The sequence below is a fragment of the Anguilla rostrata genome, chromosome 2 (assembly GCF_018555375.3).
Source record: "Anguilla rostrata isolate EN2019 chromosome 2, ASM1855537v3, whole genome shotgun sequence".
In the NCBI taxonomy this organism is placed as follows: domain Eukaryota; kingdom Metazoa; phylum Chordata; class Actinopteri; order Anguilliformes; family Anguillidae; genus Anguilla; species Anguilla rostrata.
Window position 1 is genome coordinate 72,236,850 of NC_057934.1, and position 23,145 is coordinate 72,259,994.

The 23,145-nt window shown below is 39.4% G+C and overlaps 4 protein-coding genes across 11 annotated transcripts in view; 3 read left to right on the forward strand and 1 right to left on the reverse strand.

The window, feature by feature from the left end:
* Nucleotides 1–23,145, reverse strand: part of LOC135249384 (zinc finger protein 665-like) — a 78,796-nt gene that overhangs the window by 44,325 nt on the left and 11,326 nt on the right. For 5 of the 7 annotated variants that reach the window (XM_064324982.1, XM_064324984.1, XM_064324983.1 and 2 more), the window contains one exon: nt 20,263–23,110. The exons of the other annotated variants lie outside the window; for them this stretch is intronic. In XM_064324982.1, coding sequence (XP_064181052.1) covers nt 21,810–23,087 — 1,278 coding nt within the window. In that variant the 5' untranslated portion in view covers nt 23,088–23,110 and the 3' untranslated portion in view covers nt 20,263–21,809. Of the gene's footprint in view, nt 1–20,262; nt 23,111–23,145 lie in introns of those variants that run through there. 7 annotated transcript variants of the gene reach the window in all.
* The window catches only part of LOC135249382 (oocyte zinc finger protein XlCOF6-like), a 156,255-nt gene that overhangs the window by 10,499 nt on the left and 122,611 nt on the right, over nt 1–23,145 (forward strand). The window lies entirely within an intron of this gene.
* On the forward strand, nt 306–9,063 carry LOC135249378 (oocyte zinc finger protein XlCOF6-like). The gene is made up of 2 exons (XM_064324957.1): nt 306–967; nt 4,180–9,063. Exons 1-2 carry the CDS (start codon nt 956–958, stop codon nt 6,538–6,540), a joined length of 2,373 nt encoding a protein of 790 aa, XP_064181027.1. The 5' UTR covers nt 306–955; the 3' UTR covers nt 6,541–9,063.
* The window catches only part of LOC135249394 (zinc finger protein 257-like), a 97,760-nt gene continuing 84,655 nt past the window's right edge, over nt 10,041–23,145 (forward strand). Inside the window, exons 1-2 of the mRNA XM_064325002.1 lie at nt 10,041–10,212; nt 13,352–15,415. Of these exons, the coding sequence (XP_064181072.1) occupies nt 15,384–15,415 (32 nt within the window). The 5' untranslated portion in view covers nt 10,041–10,212; nt 13,352–15,383. The remainder of the gene's footprint in view (nt 10,213–13,351; nt 15,416–23,145) is intronic.

The window sequence follows — 23,145 nt, forward strand, 5'->3', positions numbered from 1 at the left end:
AACATTTTTAACAGATCAAATTAACAAGGGGAATTAATAGGCTCCTAATTAGGTTGCTGAACACGTGCTTAAGTGCTTTAAGTGCATACTATTTCCCTTAAACTAATTAGCACAATACAGGTTTGACTCGTCATTATTTTCTTTGTTTTTGAATTCTTTGTTCAAGTGATTAGATTTAGTGGCCAGGTGTCCACACTTTTCCCAATTAGGAACCTGTTGATTTGCCTCAGTCTTTATTTTGATTAGTTAAAAAGTTTTTTTTAACTTCTTTACGTAATTGTCTCCAGTATAGCGCAATGTGAATATGGGACTTTTATTCTTTATGGCATGCATAGCTATTTCTGACACAAGGTGGCTTAAGTGGGCAAATAATCCCTCTGACATGAGAAGCACCCAATTAAGGAAAAATAATAGCTTGTTAAAATTCTAAGATTGCAACTGTGGTTGGAACGAAAACCAACCATACACAGTGTGCCCCAAGGACTAGGGTTGAAAACCACTGCTTTACACCAGGGTGACCAGTGGAGGATGGGCTCCCGCTTTGTCAAGATTTCTTCCCATTGGGGAGTTTTTTCTCGCCACTGTTTGAGGGTTTTCTCCCCACTGGGAGTTTTTTTTAACCTTTCTATTTGGGGGTTCAGGCCTGGTGTCTCTGCTCTTTTTGCTCTCTTGCCTGTCCACCTGATCAATCAGAAACCACGCCTAATCTGCGCCACACTCCAGCACAGTAGGTGGCGGTAATGTATCTTCCGTTCATATTATCGGCTGCCAATAAACACCATCGAAGAAGCTCGTTCCGGAAACTGCGCTGGAAGATGCAGGTTGTTCTACAGAACTCCGACTTCGTTTTTTTTTTTTTTTTAACAAACAAACAGATATGGCGAACTAGGACAGTGGATTACTCGCCTCCGAGAATTGTATCAAGTTATATCCAGTTAAATTAAGTAATTTATTAATGACCAAACCGGTAAGTTTTTTTGCCTAATACCCTTGATCCTTTAACGGTTCTGTTAATTTTGTTCACCAGTAATTTTCAAATCGGGCTGCGTTCCATTCTGCAGTGTTTACTTACGATATCCCGTTACTTCCTAGGCTTCATTGCCTGGCCACATCTACCCTCTCCGGTTCCCTTGTACGCACTATGATAAGAACTGGTGTAGTTTTGTGGCTAGAATAGGATTCACTTATAGAAATGCGTGAAGTAGTCTCATCTTAACAACATGCTGCACCATGGTTTGTCTTGCAAACATATGTTGACTTTTTACGGATGAGGATAAGACTGTGTGTATGGGGTGTAGCCTACACGAGGGATAGTGATTTTCAGTTATTTCACACATCGACCGATCGCATAATGTTCAATGTGCTCGATTCCAAAATCGATCCACAGCATGGAGAGGCACCTATTTTTAGAACGCATCTTGGGCGGGCTGTAGAAAATGTAAACACTAGTACCCACGTTTGTCTATCAGCATAAAGTCTTAGTGCTTACTTTGTGTCAACAAATAGAGCCATGGTCCGATAAGACACAAATAATTTTATTTTCAACTAAATTGTTGCACGCACACAAAACCAAAATACACAGCGGCTTGGCTGAATACTCAATTCTGGCTGTGACATGTATATTATTTCTCCATGTACGGTGACACTGGAGTTGTGCCTGCAAAAGTTCAATCACCGCGGTAGCAAACATGCTGTGACACAATGTTGACTTAAAAACCGAACTGAATTTTAATATTAGGTAATTCTAGTGGCATACTAGAAACTGGCGTTCGTTGCTTAGCGGAAGTCTATGTATGGGATGTTTGCTAGAATACTTAAGCAGGCTGACATTTCTTTTGCCGTGGAAGTGCATATTTTGAAACGCATGTTTTCATTACAATTGACGGAGGTGGTACATTCGCTTCGGACGATTTCCCTCAGCGTAGGGCATTCAAATTGGAAATTTTAAAAATGTTTTTAAAAAGTTCAAAGGGGACATCTCTACCTGTAAAACCAATGGTAATGTTGTATATTTATTCAATATATAGTCCCAGATATTGACTGTAGAATGACATGCCTTCATTTTTTAAAACGTTGTCTCGTTTATTTCGTTACTCAGTGAGCAGCGTTTTCACTGCCGTATTGGCATATCTTAGGGCTATTGTCGGGTTTATCTTGTTGCTATGACGGAATACGATTTTTGAGTGGTGAAAGAATATTTTTATGAATGCCCAGATAGATAATATTGTCCATTATGAAGTTCAGACCCTCCCCTCACTGATAAAAACTAGACCTGACGGTCTCTCCCAGAACATCACGGCGGTGAGTCGAACGTGCAGGTTCTTCCTGTACAACATCCGGAGAATCCGCCCCTTCCTCACCACCTACGCAACCCAGCTCCTGGTTCAAGTGATGGTCTATCCGCCTGACTACTGCAACTCACTACTGCTGGTCTGCCAGCATCGCTCAGACCCTGCAGCTCACCAGAATGCTGCAGCGCGTCTGGTCTACAACCTCCCCAGACATTCCCATGTCACCCCTGCTCACTGACCTCCATGGCTGCCTGTTATGGCTCGCATCAAATTTAAGACCTTGGTGCTTGCATACCAGGCAGCTAAGGGTCAGCACCAGGTACATTCAGAGGATCATCAGACCCCCCAGCCAGACCTCTCCGTTCTGCCACCTCTGGACGCTTGGCACCTCCCCTCTTCGCGTCTGTACTTCCCGCTCCGTCTGCTGTCTGTCCTGGCCCCCGCTGTGGAATGACCTCCCCGTGACGGTCAGAACAGCAGAGAATTCACCACCTTCAAACGCAGACTGAAGACTCATCTCTTCGGCTACACCTCTCCCACCCTCCCTAGCCTATAGTCAGCTCACTGTACCTAGTTAGGATAATTGATTGTTAGTGTATCTGCAGATTGTTTTTGTCTGATTAGGTGTGATTAATGTGATTCCAGTGCTAGTTTGTACTTGTAGATTCTTGCTGCTGAACAAGCTTACTCTACAGGGTTGGAGTCCTGATCGATGTGTCACTTCTGGCACTACGATCCTTACTTCACTCTAGTGTTTCTTTTGCACCTCTACATCATGAACCTATGCACTTGTTGTACGTCGCTCTGGATAAGAGCGTCTGCTAAATGCCTATAATATAATGTAATGTAATGTAATGTCGGATTACTTAGTTGTTTCGCCATGGATGTCTTCTAGCCACTTGCCGTAAATGAGTTTACGAGATGTCGTAACGCTTTAGATTTGGAGCTACAGCTGTTCCGCACCGAAATTAAAAAAGTCCAAATGGCGGGCAAACAATATGGCAGACATAGGTGGTCCCAAGCTTGTGACAGTGCCAGAGACTGTAAAAAATAGGACAGTGCGGGAAACCATCGCTGCTCTGAAACACGAGCTAGATGCGCCCCAGAAACCTTTGCGGCCAGAATAGTTAACAGGACTGTCGTAGGCTACATCAACTGTAAATATACACCGATACACTTTAAATATACCGATTATATTCCAATACAATGACAAATAATGCTGATGCTATTCAGCATGAATAACAATGCCTTTCTTACAACCACGTTGCTGATGAGTTGGTGTATACATTAACCTACAATAGGCAGGCTACATAAAACCATAATATCACATAATTAAATAATACATAAAATGTTACATTACATTTACTTAGCTGGTGCTTTTATCCAAAGTGATGTACAAAAGTGCATATCAAGGTCATTGGAACATCTAAAAAACACAGGTTTGATAAGATACAGTACTCATTTTGTACAGGTATTCATAGCTAAGAACACTGTCCAGTTCACACAGTGAACATTATTTTGACCTAACTTATGCTAAGTCAAACTCGGGGGCAGTACAAGCTACTACATTAAAACCATAATACAAAGTACAATAAGTGCTGGACTGGAGGAACATGTAGCCTAACATGAGTGGTATGAAAGATGGGAATTTAAGTGAAATGATCTGAAGAGTGGTGGCAGTTAGTCCAGGTATAGTCTGAAGAGATGCGTCTTCAGACCATGGTGGTAGATGAGTAATGAGGAAGTGGGGTTTCCCACCTCATAGTGCAAGCACACATCCCTGTGGTCTGATAGGTATCTGCAGGACTGCATATTGTAAAGAATGTGGCAGCTGCTGCAGTACGGCCTGTTTGATTAGGACTAAATCCCTTCCCCTGTTTCCCTCCAGGAGCTGCATGTCTGCACACCTCTGAGCAGCAGTATGATGCAGGCAGGAGTCTGTCTGAAACAGGACACTGAGAGAACACTACCAGAGCTCACTGAGCAGCACAGGATCAGAAAGAAAGAAGAGGAACTCAGTGGACTGGAGTGTGTCCACATGGCAGAGTCAGAGACAGAGTGTGCTGCACCAGGACTCAACACACTGGAGCCAGAGTGTGTTACAGCACACAGCGGGGTCAGTGATGTACGTCATACACACATATCACTGATTAAAACAGAAACTGATCTGGGCTCCACCCACACTGGAGATCTTAAGACAGAGAGGCTCGACAGTACAGAGCTGGGATATGTAATCAGTTTGCATGCTGACCAAATAAAAACGGAGACTGATGATGGAGGATACCATAATGCAGAACACATTAGTGGCTTGCTGGATGTTAATTATATTAGTATTGAATCGGATCAAATTAAGTGTGAGTCTGCTGAAAGTTTAGTGAGTGGTCTCATGAATGCTGTGATGACTGGAGCTGGTGTTGATCATAACGACCAGACTGAACCGTGGCAGTGTGCAGGACAGCCAAACACAGACTGTAAAAAAGAAGAAATTCCTGATCACCCAACCCAATTTGGGGACTTAAATCATCACTGTCATATGAACAATGAGATTAGTCAGACGAGAATTGTCGAGAAAAGTGTTGGCAGTAGCAAAAAAAATATTTGCCACAGAACGAATGTGAAAACTGAGCCCATGATCACTAATTCAAGTAAAAGCCCAAATCTTTTGAATTTCTTTCAAAATGAGACATTTCATAGTAACAACAGTGAAATTAATACCAGTGAAAAGCCATACAAATGCACACAGTGTGAGAAGTGTTTTAATACCAAATCTGGTTTAAATAGCCATCACCAAGTCCATACAGGTAAAAGACCCTACAAATGTTTTCAGTGTGAGAAGTGCTTTTCCAGAAAATTTAATTTAAATACCCACCAGAGAATTCATACAGGGGAAAAGCCCTACAAATGTTCTCAATGTGGAAATTGCTTTTCCACATCATCTCAATTAAATACCCACCATCGTTTTCATACTCGTGAAAAGCCCTACAAATGTTCTCAGTGTGGAAATAGCTTTTCCACATCATCTCAATTAAATACCCACCATCATTTTCATAGTCAAGAAAAGCCCTACAAATGTAGTGTGTGTGGGAAGTGCTTTTCTACATCATCTGTGTTAAATAGGCATCAGAAAATTCATACAGGTGAAAGGCCCTACAAATGTACTCTGTGTGGAAAGTGCTTTTCTACAACATCTATTTTAAGTAGCCACCAGAAAATTCATTTAGGTGAAAAGCCGTACAAATGTACTGAGTGTGGGAAGTGTTTTTCCCGAGTGAGTATTTTAAATGACCACAAGATTGTTCATACAGGTGAAAAGCCACACGTATGTGCTCAGTGTGGAAAGTGTTTTTCCCGAGTAAGTATTTTAAATGACCACAAGATTGTTCATACAGGTGAAAGGCCATACATATGTATTCTGTGTGGAAAGTGTTTTTCACAGGAAAGTGCTTTAAATCGCCACAAGATGATTCATACAGGTGAAAAGCCATACACATGTACTCTGTGTGGAAAGTGTTTTTCACAGAAAAGTGCTTTAAATCGCCACAAGATGATTCACACAGGTGAAAAGCCGTACAAATGTACTGAGTGTGGGAAGTGTTTTTCCCGCATAGGTGCATTAAATCACCACAAGATGATTCATGCAGGTAAAAAGCCTTACAAATGTCCTCTGTGTGGGAAGTGCTTTTCTACAACATCTATTTTAAATAGCCACCAGAAAATTCATTCAGGTGAAAAGCCCTACAAATGTCCTGAGTGTGGTAAGTGTTTTTCCCGAGTAAGTATTTTAAATGACCACAAGATTGTTCATACAGGTGAAAAGCCATACACATGTACTCTGTGTGGAAAGTGTTTTTCACAGAAAAGTGCTTTAAATCGCCACAAGGTGATTCATACAGGTGAAAAGCCATACACATGTACTCTGTGTGGAAAGTGTTTTTCACAGAAAAGTGCTTTAAATCGCCACAAGATGATTCATACAGGTGAAAATCCCTACAGATGTACTGAGTGTGGGAAGTGTTTTTATCACATAGGTGCATTAAATAGCCACAAGAAAATTCATTCAGGTGAAAAGCCCTACAAATGTTCTCAGTGTGGGAAGTGCTTTTCTACAACATCTATTTTAAATCGCCACAAGAAAATTCATTCAGGTAAAAAGCCATACAAATGTACTGAGTGTGGGAATTGTTTTTCCCGAAAAATTGATTTAAATCGTCACAAGGAGATTCATATAGGTAAAACGGTCTACTGTTAGTGTACTCGGTGTGGGAAATGTTTGAATACATAAACAAATTTAAATATTTGTCAGCATGTTCTCATGGATGAAGAGCACTACTTTTGTATTTAGTGTTGTAAGTGTCTTAATATAAAGTTTGCCTACGAGTGTATACAGTGCAGGAAACTGAACATTGTGCCAGAGAATTCATACAGATGAAAAGCCCAAAAAAATGTATTTCTTTTGGGATGTGTTTTTCAGAAACAATGCTTTCTGATAAACAAATGACAGACCATTGATGTGGGCCAGTGGGTAGGTTTGTCATTGTTGCATTGTAATTGCCACAAGGTAAAATTCCCAGCGAAAGTCCTCAGTGTGTCTTTTTTTTCCCAAAATCTACATTAAACACCAGAGAATTTATTTGCTTTTTATTGAACCTTTTTTTTTACCCAGGGTAGGTTCACTGTGCACGGATGCTCTTTTACAGGAATGCCCTGCTTCACACTCATACACATTCACACCTGGGAGCTGCCCAGCACAACCACAATCCTCCATTGTTGGCCACTGAGCAGCTCCACTGGAGGGAGAGAACGTTTTTTAGCCAATTAAATCGGGATGATGAGGTGGCAAGTTTTGGCAAGAGCCAAATCTTGGATTTTAGCCAGGACACCAGGGAACCCCCTACTCTTTGCGAATAGTGTCATGGGATCTTTAATGACCACAGTGAGTCAGGACCTCGGTTTAACGTCTCATCCGAAACGCAGCATCTCCTACAGCACAGTGTCCCCGTCACTGGTGCATTGGGGTTTTATTTAACCAGAGGGAAGATTGCCCCATGCTGGCCTACCAACACCACTTCCACTTCCTGGTGGTCTCCCATCCAAGTACTAACCAAGCCCACACCTGCTTAGCTTCAGACAGTTGACAGGAGCAGAGTGTGTGGTGGTATGGCTGCTGGCATAACAATGAAAAACCCTACACATGTCTTGAGCTTGGGACTTGTTATTTAACAAAATCTCATGTAAATTTCCACCGGAGTATCAATTCAGGGTTGTACATATTCATTCACACACTATGGGAATTGCTTTTAAAAAATTTTTAAATAAAATTTTAATAGCGACCAAAAAAACAGTGGTACACATGAAAATTTAAGATAAAAATCGTAAAATAAATGGCTAAATAAAAAAAATTGTATTCCAGAAAACAAAGAAAATCATATTGAAGCAAAGGTAAAAAGGAAAGTTTTGAGTTTCTGTTGAAAAATATCAAAACTTTCAGCTGGCCTCAATATTTATCATTGAAATATTTAATATTTGGTTCATAATCTTGGCCAAAAATACTGTAAAAAGGAGTGTTGTGTGAGTTTGTTTATTGAGGAATGGTTCAAAATACCCCATATGGTTTGAAGTGATACCAGAAAAAAAATCATAATTGTGAAAAGTCATTACCACAGTGGTTCATCATGTTCCTTTCAACAACAGATTAAATTCAGAAACTGAATTAATGTAACCAGTCAGTGTGAGAAGTTTGCTTAGCATGCAAAATGTACTTTTGTAAGTTGCTTTGGCAAAAAATCCCTTGCTAGATGATGAAATTATAAATTAATATTTTTAAACAACTTCAAATATATAATAATATGTTTTTAAAGTTTTCTCTTCCCATTGTGAACATTATAATTCTAAGCCACATATATTATTTTAATTGTTTAAATCCAACATGCATATTAATTTCAAATTATTCTGGTAAAAAAATAAATAAAGCTTTTCTACAGGATAAAGGGACTTTGCATCAGAGCCTTCTCATCAAAGCACCACTGTACGGTACTAAGTTTTATGGGGGAAATTTGCTCTTATAATGAGTTATTTTTGTCACCTGCTTTTTTGTCGTAAACTTTTCTTGTTGTTCAGTGTATTGTCCCCCCTATGGTATTCCTTGTTTATCATGTCTTGGATATCATATTTTTCATTTGAAAAACAGCACAATAACTGGGTAAAACTGCAATCAAGTTTTTCTTCAGTAACAAGTGTTTTTCCTATTTTATTCTTTAGAATAAGTAATTTCCCATGTAGTCAAGCTCTGATATTTTTGATGATTAATTTGACACCAATTGTTTGAGAGAAACCATTTGAAAACTGTTTGCATATACAGTAGTAAGAAACAAGGTAGTATGCATTGCCAACATGTACTCTGGAAATGAACTTGAAAGTACTGGCCTTTTCAGTATTTTGCTGCCAATGTGGAGGCTGCACTGTGTCTGATTATTATACTTCAGTATGTTTTATGTGAGATTGGGTCATTGTTTCACTTGTTTTTTTTTTTTGTTTTTTTTTTTCTTTGAATTTAGTATTTTAATTGTGTATTAAATAATTTTGCATTGTGAATGTGCACATACAAGGCCTTTACGTTATGTAAATTTCTCTATAAATGTATATATCCTTTGTAAAGCAATGTGTCATTTACTTCCTGATTTTCTATCTCTGTTTATAAGTATATTTTTATTCCTGTTGCACATAGGTCATAACACTAATTGTGCAATAAATAAATTTGAATCATAAAATGTGATTTGTGTTACTCATTTTCATTGTGTCTGAGCACGTAAACTATTTTTTTTAGAGTAAAAATGTTTTCTGAAAATCATCATCTGAATCATTTACTTGACATTAACAAGAAGGAACTTCAGCCTTCTTTTATTGAGGTACACCTTTATTTTGCATGAGAACAAGATTTGTCATCCCCAATATTCAAATGTGGGTGGATGTGTTATAGTTACACCCTTGCAAAAGTTTGTATGGCAAATACATCTGGTTACATTACATTACAGGCATTCAGCAGACTCTTATCCAGAGTGACTTGCACATTTCTTTTTTTTTTTGCATATGCATTGCATTCATTTATACAGCTGCATACTGAAGCACCTTGCTCAACCGTACAACAGCAGCGTTCTACCTGGGATCAAACCTGTGACATTTTGGTTACAAGACCAACTCCTTACCCATCATACTACACTGCCGCCACACTGTTCTTTTTTTGTTACATTCATATTGCTTTCTCAGAAGCTATTTTCCATTGTTGTCAAATGTTTACATGTATTTATTCAAATTCTATATTATATTTCAGCAATGAATTTGTCTTTGAGCTATATTTTATCCAAGTCACACAACTGTTTTTAACCACTTTGAATGGATGCCAAATGTGGCCAATCCTTGCCCACGTAGAGGGTGTTCTATTTAAGGCTGTATAATTGCAAATGTGAGCATCAAAGATCTGGAAAATGGTTTATACACTATATGACCAAAAGTATCTGGACACCTCTTGCTCTGAGGCTGTTTTTTGTGGTTTCAGCTAGGCCCCTTAGTTCCAGTGAAGGCAAATCTTAATGTTACAGCATATAATCACATTCTAGATGATTCTGTGCTTCCCCAACAGTTTGGTCTCACTCTTGCCTGACCACTTGATCTGACCACATGTAATCTGCACCACGCTCCAGTAGGTGGCGGTGATGCACTTTCCATGCAGTCGGTAGGTACCAATAAACACCATCGAAGAAGCTCGTTCCGGAAACTGCACCGGAAAATACAGGTCGTTCTACAAAACTCCGACTTCGTTTTTTAAAAACACAGATATAGCGGACACGCATAATGGATCATTACTTCTGGGAACTGTACCAAGTTATATCCAATGAAATGAAGTAATTCATTAATGACCGAATCGGTAAGTTTCTTTTCCCCAATAATCTTGATGCTTTAACGGTTCTTTTAGTTGTGTTCGCCAATAAGTTTCCAATCCAAATCCAAACAAATACTTTCTTTCCTATAATGGTTATTTCCGATATCCCGTTTCTTCCTAGGCTTCATTGTATGGCCCACTCTACACTCTCCAGTTCCTATGTGCGCATAGTGGTAACTTGTGTAGTTCTGTGGCTAGAATTCTGTTGACTTGTAGAAACGCGTAAAATATTCCCCATCTGTTGGCAACAAGCTGAACCATGGTTTGTTTTGCATTTTTTAGAGATGATGACTGTGTGTAGGAGTGAACCCAAGGGATGGTGATTTTCAGTTATTTCACAGATCAACGGATCGCATAATGTTCAATGTCCTCGACTCCAAAATCGATTCCTAGCATGAAGAGGAATTTATTTTTTTAGAACGCATCTTGGCCGGGCGGCAGCATTGGTTGTAGCTATAGAAAATGAATGATCGCACACCCGTAGCCAAGTTTTTCCATCGTAATAAGCCTATTTCACAAGATGGCGACCAAAACCGGATGTAGGAATACTTTGTTTCCGGTTACCGTTGCTATGGACGCAAGTTTATTTCTGGCAGCGAAAAATTGAACCTAAACAGCGACGTGTGTTCTCACAGTCCCTAATAGCTCTGCCAAAGTTCACTGTCCGATGTTATCCGCATGGTCGAAGCATTGCCAGTGAACATTAAGCGGTCTAAACTAGACAAGGGCTATACAAGTTTAGAGAAGCTTATATTCGGTTATGAAGGTAAGTATAACGTTAGCTCTGGTTCGCCAGAAAGCTAAATATCTAGCTTGCTAACCACATCAAGTTAGCCGATTAAAGAGATATTTCACTTAGGCATAACTGTGAAATGTGAAATAGGCCTATAAAGTCTTAGTGCTTACTTTGTGTCAATGAACACTGTCATGGTCCGATAAGACACAAATAATTTTATTTTCAACAAAAAATTAATGCACGCCGACAAGACCAAAATACACAACGGATTGGCTGAATACTCTATTCTGATAGGCCGAGACGTGTATATTACTTCTCAGTGTACGGTGAATATGGGAATACTGCCTGCAAAAGTTCACTCACTCTTATATACGACGATAACTGCTATGACACAATGTTGTGTTGTCAGCTAGAAAGTGGCGTTCGTAATTAGTGGTAGTCTATAGGGTATTTTCTAGAATACTTAGGCAGGCTGACATTTCCTTTGCTTTGGAACCGCATATTTTGAAACGCTTGTTTTCATTACAATTGACGGAGGTTAGTAAATTCGCATCGGGCAATTTCCCTCAGCACAGGACATTCAAACGGCATAATGCTCAACCACTCGGACATTATCCCGCTTATACCACGCCTCACCAACAATAAGCATACTTGTAAACAAACGTACGTTTCAAGAAAGATTTGGCTTATTCCGTTAATATTTTTACATAGGTATAATTAATTAATAAATGGAGCCACGTTCCGCACAGTGTACGTAAAAAGTATGAGTGAGTATAAAACATCGAGTAGATACGTACCGAAGAGTAATCGATCAATCCATTACTCGTACCCAACTCTCTTGAAAACCACAACATTTCAGGCCATATGGAGCGTAATTTGTCTGAGGGCGAGCTTGTCCATTCTGTCAGTCCTAATATGAGAGACAGGACGTATGCCTATGAAGAGTTTTGCTGGTTAGCCGAGGTCAGTTATTGGGTTATAGCTAGATAGCTAAAATTAAGTACACACAATGAGTAAGTGCTTATTATGTCATGTGTTTCTTTTAAGTAGCCACCCCTGTTGAAAACAAGGATGTTCTACGGCTAGTGGAAATTCAAGCAATTTTGCTCAGTGGTCTAAGATGATCAGAAAGTACATTTGACAATAAATTTATTAAGTAGGCCTAGAATTGGAAATTTTGCTCAAAACCAGTTCTTATGGAAAAAATATGAATTCTTAATGAAACACCATGCACCCTTTTCAATCAGTCTTCATGTCATGATGGACCTATTTCAAAAAATTGCAAAACTTTTTTGTATATGACATTTGATACCGTACGTGCACAAGACCACTTGTTACTCTTGCTTTGCCCCATTGCGAATAGTGGCAATAGACTAGCGGCCATAAACCGGAAGTGGCTTCCTGGAAGTTAGTGTAAAGCCCATGACAAATGGTAAATGGACTGCATTTGTGTAGCGCTTTTATCCAAAGTGCTTTACAATTCATGCCTCTCATTCACCCATTCACACACACACACTCACACACTCGCACACCAATGGTGAAAGGCTGCCATGCAAGGTACCAATCAACTCTTTGGGATCAGTTAGAGGTTAGGTGTCTTTCTCAGGGACACTTCGTCACGCCCATGGCGGGGATCGAACTGGCACCCCTCCGACTGCCAGACAACCACTCTTACCTCCTGAGCTATGTCGCCCCATCACATGAAACTTCATTTAACTTGACTTGCTGGTCATCATTTGCATTTCTTGTGTACATGGCAAGTTTAAATTTGCCATATCAAATCATTTCAAATAAAAGAACGTTGACTTTGAATATTGTTCTTAACCTAGCAATAGCCGTTTTTGGTGACGTGTGTGGCACAAAGACTTAAATAATTCTCCTATACATTCTGGCATTTCTGTTTTATTTTTGGAGTAAAATAGTGATACTGATGAAGTCCACTGAATAGAATGAAATTTTAGGCAGCTCCACAACCCAAGACAGGGGCATGAATGGACTGAGGGATATTGTCCTTATCCTTAGGCAGCTCAGTCTTCAGGCCACCTTATTGCTATGCCCAGCCCTGTCCTCAATATCTTGTGTTTCCTTGATTTTATGTGGCACAGGTTTTCTTATTCTCTCACAGACAAATAAAGCTGAAACAAAGATTCTGCAATTAGACTAGAAAAAAACACAAAAAGTGGCAGTTCAAGTTAACACTTTATTTTAAAAATTGACCTGAGATTTGGTATCACTCAGGACAGTGAAAGGGACGGTTTCCCGTAACGCAAGAGCATCCTCTGTGGTCAGTCAGGCATCTGCAGGACTGCAGAGTGTAAAAAAATGTGTCTGTTGCTGCAGTAGGACCTGTTTGATTAAGGCTTAATCCCTTCCCCTGTTTCCCTGCAGGAGCTGCACTTCTGCACACCTTTGAGCAGCAGTATGATGCAGGCAGGAGTCTGTCTGAAACAGGACACTGAGACAACACTACCAGAGCTCACTGAGCAGCACAGGATCAGACCGAAAGAAGAGGAACTCAGTGGACTGGAGTCTGTCCACATGGCAGAGTCAGAGACAGAGTGTGCTGCACCAGGACTCAACACATTGGAGCCAGAGTGTGTTACAGCACACAGCGGGGTCAGTGATGTACATCACACAAACACATCACTGATTAAAACAGAAACTGATCTGGGCACCGCCTACATTGGGGATTTTATTAAGACCGAGAGCCTCGACAGGGCAGAGCTGGGATGTGTAACCCATCTGCACCCTGACCAAATCAAAACAGAGACTGATGATGGTGGATATGTTAAGGTAGAACACATTAGTGAGTTACAGGATATTAAATATGTTCATTTTAAATCAGAGAAAATCAAGTCTGAATATTTGGTGAGTGATGTCATGAACACTGTGATGAATGGAGGTGCTGTTGGAGAGCCAAACCAAAACTGTAAAAATGAAGAAATGACCCAGTGTGGGGTTTTAGATCATAACTGTGACATAAACAATGAGAATACTCAGCCCAGAATTGTTCTACAGAAAAGTACAAACAGAACAGAAACAGAGGTTGCAGCTACCACCAGTAATGTCCAGATTCTAAATAAAGGTCCTAAATCCCACAATTTAGATGAAGGCAATAATACCAGTGGTACCATAGCAGAAACTTTTCTAGATGCATGCAAGGGTTGTCAAAAGCCATTTCAAAGTCTACCTGCACACTTGAGAAGGTCAAAACAATGTCAATTACATTATGACATGAAATCTTTGCATAAACAAGTAATTGTGAAACACGCAGGCCAAAAAACTATATGGATAGCTGCCGGACGTCAAACACTGCAAAAACATAAGCAAACTGAGGCCACGGTAGGCCTAAACCATGTGGAACAACCTCTACTATATCAGAAAGAGAAAGAGTCCACTCCAATTGAAGTCAGTGAAATAAGGATGAAAGTTACAAGGAAGAGAGCGATCCAGGGTAATTGTGTAGATGTCATCGGAAAAAGTGTTTCATCGTGTGATGTAAATAAAAACGCAGAAAGAGATTGTCCCAGAACAAATGAAACCATATGTAAGCAGACCAAAGAAAACCAGAAAAGAACAGAGGTTGCAGCTACCACCAGTAATGTCCAGATTCTAAATAAAGGTCCTAAATCCCACAATTTAGATGAAGGCAATAATACCAGTGGTACCATAGCAATAACTTTTCTAGATGCATGCAAGGGTTGTCAAAAGCCATTTCAAAGGCTGATGGCACATTTGAGCAGATCAAAACAATGTCAGTTACATTACAACATGAAATCTTTGCATCAACAAGCAATTGTGAAACGATCACACCAAAAAAAATGCAGAAGGTTGGACAATGTAAATGAAACAGAATAGGGCAGAATTAGGCAGTTTAGAGATGCAGTTTAACAGGGCCCAATACTTGCATGTGTCTGCTGTAGGCATATTAGGTTTGACAATCAAGTCCAAAAATATAGCATACTCAAAAATAGCCTTCTACTAAATGGTTATTCTGAAGTTATTCTAGACAAAACTGTTGGGGAACCTCCTGTCAAGCTGCTTACAAATGGTGATTGTTGGATATGTCATGATTGTTGCAGGAAAATTGCCCACAACAAAACTGCATTTTGAGCAGGGCTGTAGGCTGACTTTTCCACTGGTGGCACTGGTGCGTCCAACTTTCTCAGGAGGTGGCACCAACATAAGATTCGGTCGTTTTTTTAATTTGCTGTGCAGTAGCTTATTCAGGACCTTAATTCAGGGCTTTAGACTGCGCGTGAAATGGTCGCATATGCAATGTTTTTTTTGGGAAGCGCGTGTTCATGTTTAGTGTGACTGGGGGAGAAATCGCATGGCAATGCAACTAAGTAATCCGACACCGCTAGGCCTAGTTTTTAAAAGAAGACAATTCTCAGAAATAAAAGAAAAATGAATACAGATGAAAATCCATACAGGTGAAAAGCCATTCAGGTGTACACAGTGTGAGAAGGGTTTTCACAGAAAGTTGACTTAAATATCCACATAATGACTCATACAGGTGAAAAATCCTACAAATGTATTAAGTGTGATAAGCGTTTCAGTGTTAAATCTTATTTAAATGCACACATGAGAATTCATACTGGTGAAAAGCCCTACAGATGTATTCACTGTTGGAAGTGCTTTACCCAACAAGGTACTTTAATTCGCCACCAGAGTATTCATACGGCACCCATGATACCTAATTCAAGTAAAAACCCAAGCCTATTGAATTTCTGTCAAAACAACATAATTCAACAAAACAGACATAAAATTAATACAAGTGAAAAGCTGTACAAATGTACTGTTTGGATGCACTGTTGTAAGAAATTATGTCTATTGCACACTTGTATTCTGAAAATGAACTTACAGTACTGGCCTTTTGGTTCTGCTACTGCCAATGTAGAGGTTTTAATGTGTATGTGTGCTAAAGCTACAGTGTTATTATTCAACTTCTGACTGTATGTTTTACCAGACATCAGTTGTGGATCTTTGTTTCACTCTTCATTATTTAATGTTGTTTATCAATTCTGCATGAAATAATTTTACACTATGATTGTACTCATTCCAAGGCCTCTGCCATGTAAATATTTGCATAAACTCATAATCTTCAATGTGTCATGCTTTCTCCTTTGCTTCCGCTGTGTATAAATGTAGATGAATTCCTGTTGTCCATAATTCGTAACACTTTGTTCAATTGTATAAATATGTTTGATTCATATGGGGTGTGAATTGTATTAATCGTTTTAAGAATTCTTAATGTGTCAGAACATGCAAACTTTTTAAAACAATGAACGTTTTCTAAAACTCATCTGATTCAATTATTGAACATTCAGAGGAATTCATTTCAGGCTATTAACATTGGCACTTTAATAATATTTAGGCGAACATTAGGAATATGCATTGGTACTCATCACAATATTTATAATCATCATAAACACTGGCATAATATATCAATTATTTTCATTTTCTCACTTCTGGTCGGTATACAGTATAAATCGTTTGTATCAACATACCGATCAAAATACTAGTCAAGCCTCTTAAAGGTTGTAGCATTATTTGAAATTTCCTCATATAGCCATTTTGTTGATCATGCTAGTCTCTTACTCCATCTGACAATGAAAAAATAGCAAAAATACATAATACAACCAGTATCCAAAAAAGATAATTAATGCAGATTGTGTATCAGTATATGAGCAGAAATACTGATATTCTTTTTGCATCAAAATCTGCCAAGCTACAAAGTGTCAACCTGCGCAGTCATTTGAATCTGAAGAAAAACACGTTTTCAATGTAGAAAACGCCAAGTTACTCACACACACAAAGCAGTATAAGTCATTAACACTTGCAGAAGCTAATCCTGCCATTAGACGCACCGATATCAAAATTACGCCAAGTTAAAAGAAACAATATTGACTGCCTTAACTAACAAACATGAAATGCAATGCTGCTACCCAATGCTTCCTAAAATCTTTCAATTCTTTCTTCTTGGCCCTGTGTTTTTTAATCTTACCACATGAAGAGAATGTGGTCATTCAAAGCATGTGTTATATCAAAGTGTGCAATGGCAATCATTTATAGTGGGAATAATTGTACTCAATAATTTGAGAGGTTTTACAGCAATGTTTTTTTTTTTTTTAATTACTACTCAATATGTTGAACTGCATGCATGCAGTGCTTTGAGTGTATGGGAAGCACATCTTGAATGAAACGCATGAATTAAATAGTTTTGTTTTGAAAAGTCTGTTCAGACAGAAGATATGTAATTGTTTAACATTGCAGAAGAAATTGTACTTAGTTGGTGACACTTCATCAGAATATCAAGCCTATAGTACATGATATAGGGGCGACATAGCTCAGGAGGTAAGACCGATTGTCTGGCAGTCGGAGGGTTGCCGGTTCAAACCCCGCCCTGGGCATGTCGAAGTGTCCTTGAGCAAGACACCTAACCCCTAACTGCTCTAGCGAATGAGAGGCATCAATTGTAAAGCGCTTTGGATAAAAGCGCTATATAAATGCAGTCCATTTACCATTTACCATGATTGGGGCAAATGTGTCTGGATAGAAGGTTTATAAGATGAAATATGTATTTTAGAGGCTGAAATATTGATATGTATTTATATTGGTTTATCAGGCATTTTGGTATGCTTAGTCTGGAAGGTGTGGTTCACAAGGGGGGATGGGCACATAAGCACGAGAAAGAGACAGGTTCCCGTAAAGCCTGCTTCATACTTTCTGCGTCCGCGTGTCCGCGAAAGTACGCTTTGGTCCGCGTGGCGTAAATGTCGTCATCCACGAGGGTCCACGTGGACCCCTATGCGGACGTCCGCACGCAGCCCCAAATTTGTGACCGTGTGGACTGTATGCATAGCAAGTGCGCCAACATCAGCCGTTACCCACATTTATAAAATTCTTCTTTGAAAGAATACAAATACAGCCAAATGGCGTGGGAGAGATCAAAATGCCATTTTTTATGGTGGTTGGCAAACAACGTTATGGTGCATTACCGCCACCAACTGGAATGGAGTGTGGATCGGGAAATGCACATGGGGGAATGGGCACATAAGCACATTGAGAACCAACCACCCTCTGTGTGTGTGCAGGAAGGGGGGATAGGTGGGGGGTTAGGGGGTTGTGGTTGTGGATGTGTGGGAGTGTGTATGGGGATGTTTTCCATCTGCTGGATGAACATAATATAGTTTTATATTATACTAATTCAAAACATTGGTCCTTGGCAGTCAAGGGATCAGCCCCAGCATACGTCCACAAGATCTTCAAACCCTACATGCCAGCCAGACCCCTCCGTTCCGCTACCTCAGGACGCCTAGAACCTCCCCCTCTTTGCACTTGCGCTTCCCGGTCACGTCTCCTGTCTCTTCTGGCTCCAAGATGATGGAATGACCTTCCCGTGGAGGGCAGAACAGCTGAGACCCTGACCACCTTCAAATGACGACTGAAAACTCACCTCTTTAGGCAGCACCTCTCCCCATCCCTCCCTACACCCTGTAGTCTCTAATTGACTATGTAATCTTAGGGTTGTAGCTAGGTAAGCTGTTTATCTTAGTTGACTTAGTTATTGCACTTGTGCCTACTCAACTATTGCTTATATTATTTGCATAGACTGCTTTGTTGCTGTTTTTGTTTGTGTTAATCAGATTAAACTACAGTGTCCATGTTAAACTATGCGGTCATTCCCTGCACTTGGAACTCTACTTTCCTCTAGGGTTTTCAACACACTTGTTCCCGGTTATGGTTACACACTTTCTTGTACGTCGCTCTGGATAAGAGCGTCTGCCAAATGCCTGTAATGTAATGTAATGGAATGGAACGGATGATACCTCATATCCACAAAGGACTAATCATCTGGAGTGCCTAGAGTACCTAGTACCTAGATATACTCATGTCAGCCTGTTAGTGAGCCTAGTTGCACTGAAATTGACAGCAGAGAGGAGGACATTATTTTGTATTCAGAATCTTAGCTGAAGCCTGCCTGGAGGAAGGCCATTCCAACAATGCCGAAATATATAGTCGGCCCTCTTCGAAAGTGCCAGTTAACCAGGACCCTCTTGATCTTGGCTTTGAATCATCTGCTTCTGACACCAATGTAGTGAGACCTACAGAAGAGCAAGCCAGGGACGACTTGGAATAGCACACACTGCTAAAATCTGAATTAACAGTCTTGGCAAGCACTGAGGTAGACCGATGGCTAATAGTAAAAATGTGCAATCGGTTATAGGCTACAATAAATGTGTTAGTGGATTTGAATGCATTTTGCTATAAATATATAAAAATATGAATACACCACATGGCCAAAAGTATGGACACCTGACATTGGACATCTCATCAAAAATGATGGACATTATTATAGAGGTGGTCCACCCTTTGCTGCTGTAATGTCCACTCTTCTGGGAAGGTTTTATACTAGATGCTGAAGCATTGGGGAAAAAAAGCAGGTGACAAAAAGAATCCATTACAAGTGCAAATTTCCCCAAAAAAACTTGGAAAATGTTTCAAAATGTTTATCTGAGGACTCGTACCGTACAGTGGTGCTTTGATAAGAAGGCTCTGATGCAAAGTCCCTTTATCCTGTAGAAAAGCTTTGTTTATTTATTTTTTTACCAGAATAATTTGAAATTAATATGCATGTTGGATTTAAACAGTTAAAATACTATATGTGGCTTAGCATTACAATGTTCACAATTGGAAGATAAAACTTTAAAAAACATATAAATATAATTATATATTTGAAGTTGTTTAAAAATATTAATTTATAATTTCATCATTAGCAATGGATTTTTGCCAAAGCGACTTACAAAAGTACATTTTACATGCTAAGCAGACCTCACACTGGTTACATTAATTCAGTTTCTGGTTTCTGGTATCACTTCAAACCATATGAGGTATTTGGACCATTCGACAATAAACAAACTCACACAACATTCCATTTTACAGCCAAGATTATAAACCATATATTAACTATTTCAATGATAAATATTGAGGGCAGCTAAAAATACTGTTATTTTTCAGCAAAAGCTCAAAACTTTCCTTTTAAGCTTGGCTGATTTTCTTTGTTTTCTCGGATATAATTTTTTTATTTAGCCATTTATTTTACTATTTATTTATTTATTTATTTCCCAGTTTGCTCCTGTTTTTTTTCAACTGCCTGTTTAGAATATGATTGGCAAGGAGAAATACACACTTTGCTAATATACAACAGGAAAGGTTTGCTCCAAAACTGCTGGTACAGGATTAAAAACTGAATTCATTACAAGAGCAAATTTCCACATTATATTGGAAAATGGTAAAATTCAAAATTTTTATTGAGGAGTCAGTACCCTGTAGTGGAGCTTTCATTACATTACATTACATGCATTTAGCAGACGCTCTTGTCCAGAGTGACTTACACAAGTTTTTTACATTGCATCCATTTATACAGCTGTATATATATACTGAAGCAGTGCAGGTTAAGTACCTTACTCAAGGGTGTGTCCAACTGGGGACATATACATATGTCAATCAATCAATCAATCAATCAATCAAGTTTTATTGCCAAGTAGGTTTACACATACGAGGAATTTGTTTTGGTCAACACACCGAGGCAGCCATCCGCGGCACCATCTTATTAGGAGAAATGAGCGAACAGGAGGAAGGAGGAGGAAAAAAACAGTCCTTTCAATGAGACGAGAGGGCACTCGTTTCATTGAAACGAAGACAAACCTCAGCACATAGCAACATCATAAAAACATTACAAACATTACAACAAAACTCGAAGGCTTGCACATGTGGTAGGGGGTAGGGTGTTGGGGAGGGGAAGTGTCGCAGCACAGACACTGGGGGGAGCGCGCAGCCGCTCAGGCGCATCGCATCAACCCTCAGCAGACTGCACTGTAACGGGGGAGGGAGCCAAGAAGGCGTTGAGTAGGAGGTGGTGTGTGTGTTATGTATCTTCGTGTGCATGTGTGTGTAAGTCCATGGACTTCATCTCCACCACAGTCTCAACATTGTCTCTGCCGTCTGATACTGATGACGAGGACACGGCCGTTGCTGTGGAGACGACCTCGAAGAGTCCTGATCCAGAGACAAAGTTCCATAGGAGCAGGGAGGTGGGGGTAGGGTCGAGCATCTGTCTTCATTCAGACAGATATGTGCTAGATTCACAGTTTCAACAGTTCAACTGTATGTATGGTTTAAAAGTATAATGGTTCATAATAGTAAAAGTGTGAACAAAACAATATATATATATATATATATATTCAATAATAATTTATAATTTAGTTTATTCAATTGGCAAAGGCTTTATGCAAACCCACGTATACAAGCAAATTTCACATATAAGCAAACTTCCCACATTAGTTACATTCATTTAGTTTCTCATGGAAGTTTATGTTCTGAAAATAACATAATCAACCATTGTGCTTATGATTTTTTATGTTTTATGGTATCATTTAAACCAGATGGGGTATTTTAAACCTTTCAACAATGAGAAAACATCTTTCCCTCTGAAAGCATTTTTGGTCAAGATTTAAATATTTAAATGATGCACAACAGAAAATCCTTGCACAGAATGCATGCAAAGCGCTTTCCTTTGTAAGAGTTTTCAGCTTATCTTGTAGCAATTTAAAGCACTTGCATATAAAAAACACTTCTCAAGCAGAATTTAATTGGAGCGCTATTCACCTGTAGCATTTCTCTGATGGCAAGGTTGTTAATCTGAATGAACTCTCAGGTGAGTATCTAATGAATATTCTGTATTAAAAAACTCCTCATACTGAATACCAGTAACTCTAATCCATATGCACATTAATATTTAAATTGTACTTCTGTATTAAAACATCCCAAACAGAGTACACTAATTGCATGTCTTTTCATCTGAATGAATAATCCTGTGGCTATTTAAATTACTTTTCTGTAAAAAACACTTCCCACACTGAGGACATTTGTATGGCTTTTCACCTGTATGAATCATCTTGTGGCGATTTAAGGAACTTTTCTGTGAAAAACACTTCCCACACTCAGAACATGTGTACAGCTTTTGACCTGAATGAATCGTCTTGTGGTCATTTAAAACACTATTTCGGGAAAAACACTTTCCACACTCTGTACATTTGTAGGGTTTTTCACCTGTATGAATCCTCTTATGGCTATATAAAGTACTTGTTTGTGAAAAACACTTTTCACACTCAGTGCATTTGTACGGCTTTTCACCTGTATGAATCCTCTTGTGGGAATTTAAAGTACTTTTCTGTGAAAAACACATCTCACACTGTGCACACTTGAATGGCTTTTCACCTGAATGAATCCTCTTGTGGCAAGTTAAAAGACCTTTCAGTGAAAAACACTTCTCACACCGTTTATACCTGTACGGCTTTTCACCTGTATGAATTCTCTTGTGGCGACTTAAAGCACTTTTCTGTGAAAAACACTTCTCACACTGTGTACACCTATACCGCTTTTCACTCATATTAATTTTTCTTTGATTTCTGTGACCTGTCTTCTTACGATCAATATTTTTTTTCCTACTGTTTATACTTTTCTGCAGGACAATTCTGGGCTGAGTATTCTCATTGTTTATGTCACAGTTGTGATCTAAAACCCCACACTGGGTCATTTCTTCATTTTTACAGTTTTGGTTTGGCTCTCCAACAGCACCTCCATTCATCACAGTGTTCATGACATCACTCATCAAACATTCAGACTTGATTTTCTCTGATTTAAAATTAACATATTTAATATCCTGTAACTCACTGATGTGTTCTACCTTAACATATCCACCATCAACAGACTCTGTTTTGGTTTGGTCAGAATGCAGATGGCTTATACATCCCAGCTCTGCACTGTCTAGGTTCTCTGTCTTAATAAAATCCCCAGTTTGGGGAGAGTCCAGATGAGTTTCTGTTTTAAGTGATGTGTGTGTGTGATGTACATCACTGACCCCACTGTGTGCTGTAACACACTCTGGCTCCAGTGTGTTGAGTCCTGGTGCAGCACACTCTGTCTCTGACTCTGCCATGTGGACAGGCTCCAGTCCACTGAGTTCCTCTTCTTTCTGTCTGATCCTGTGCTGCTCAGTGAGCTCTGGAAGTGTTGTCTCAGTGTCCTGTCTCAGACAGACTCCTGTCTGCATCATACTGCTGCTCAGAAGTGCAGCTCCTGGAGGGAAACAGGGGAAGGGATTTAGCCTAAAT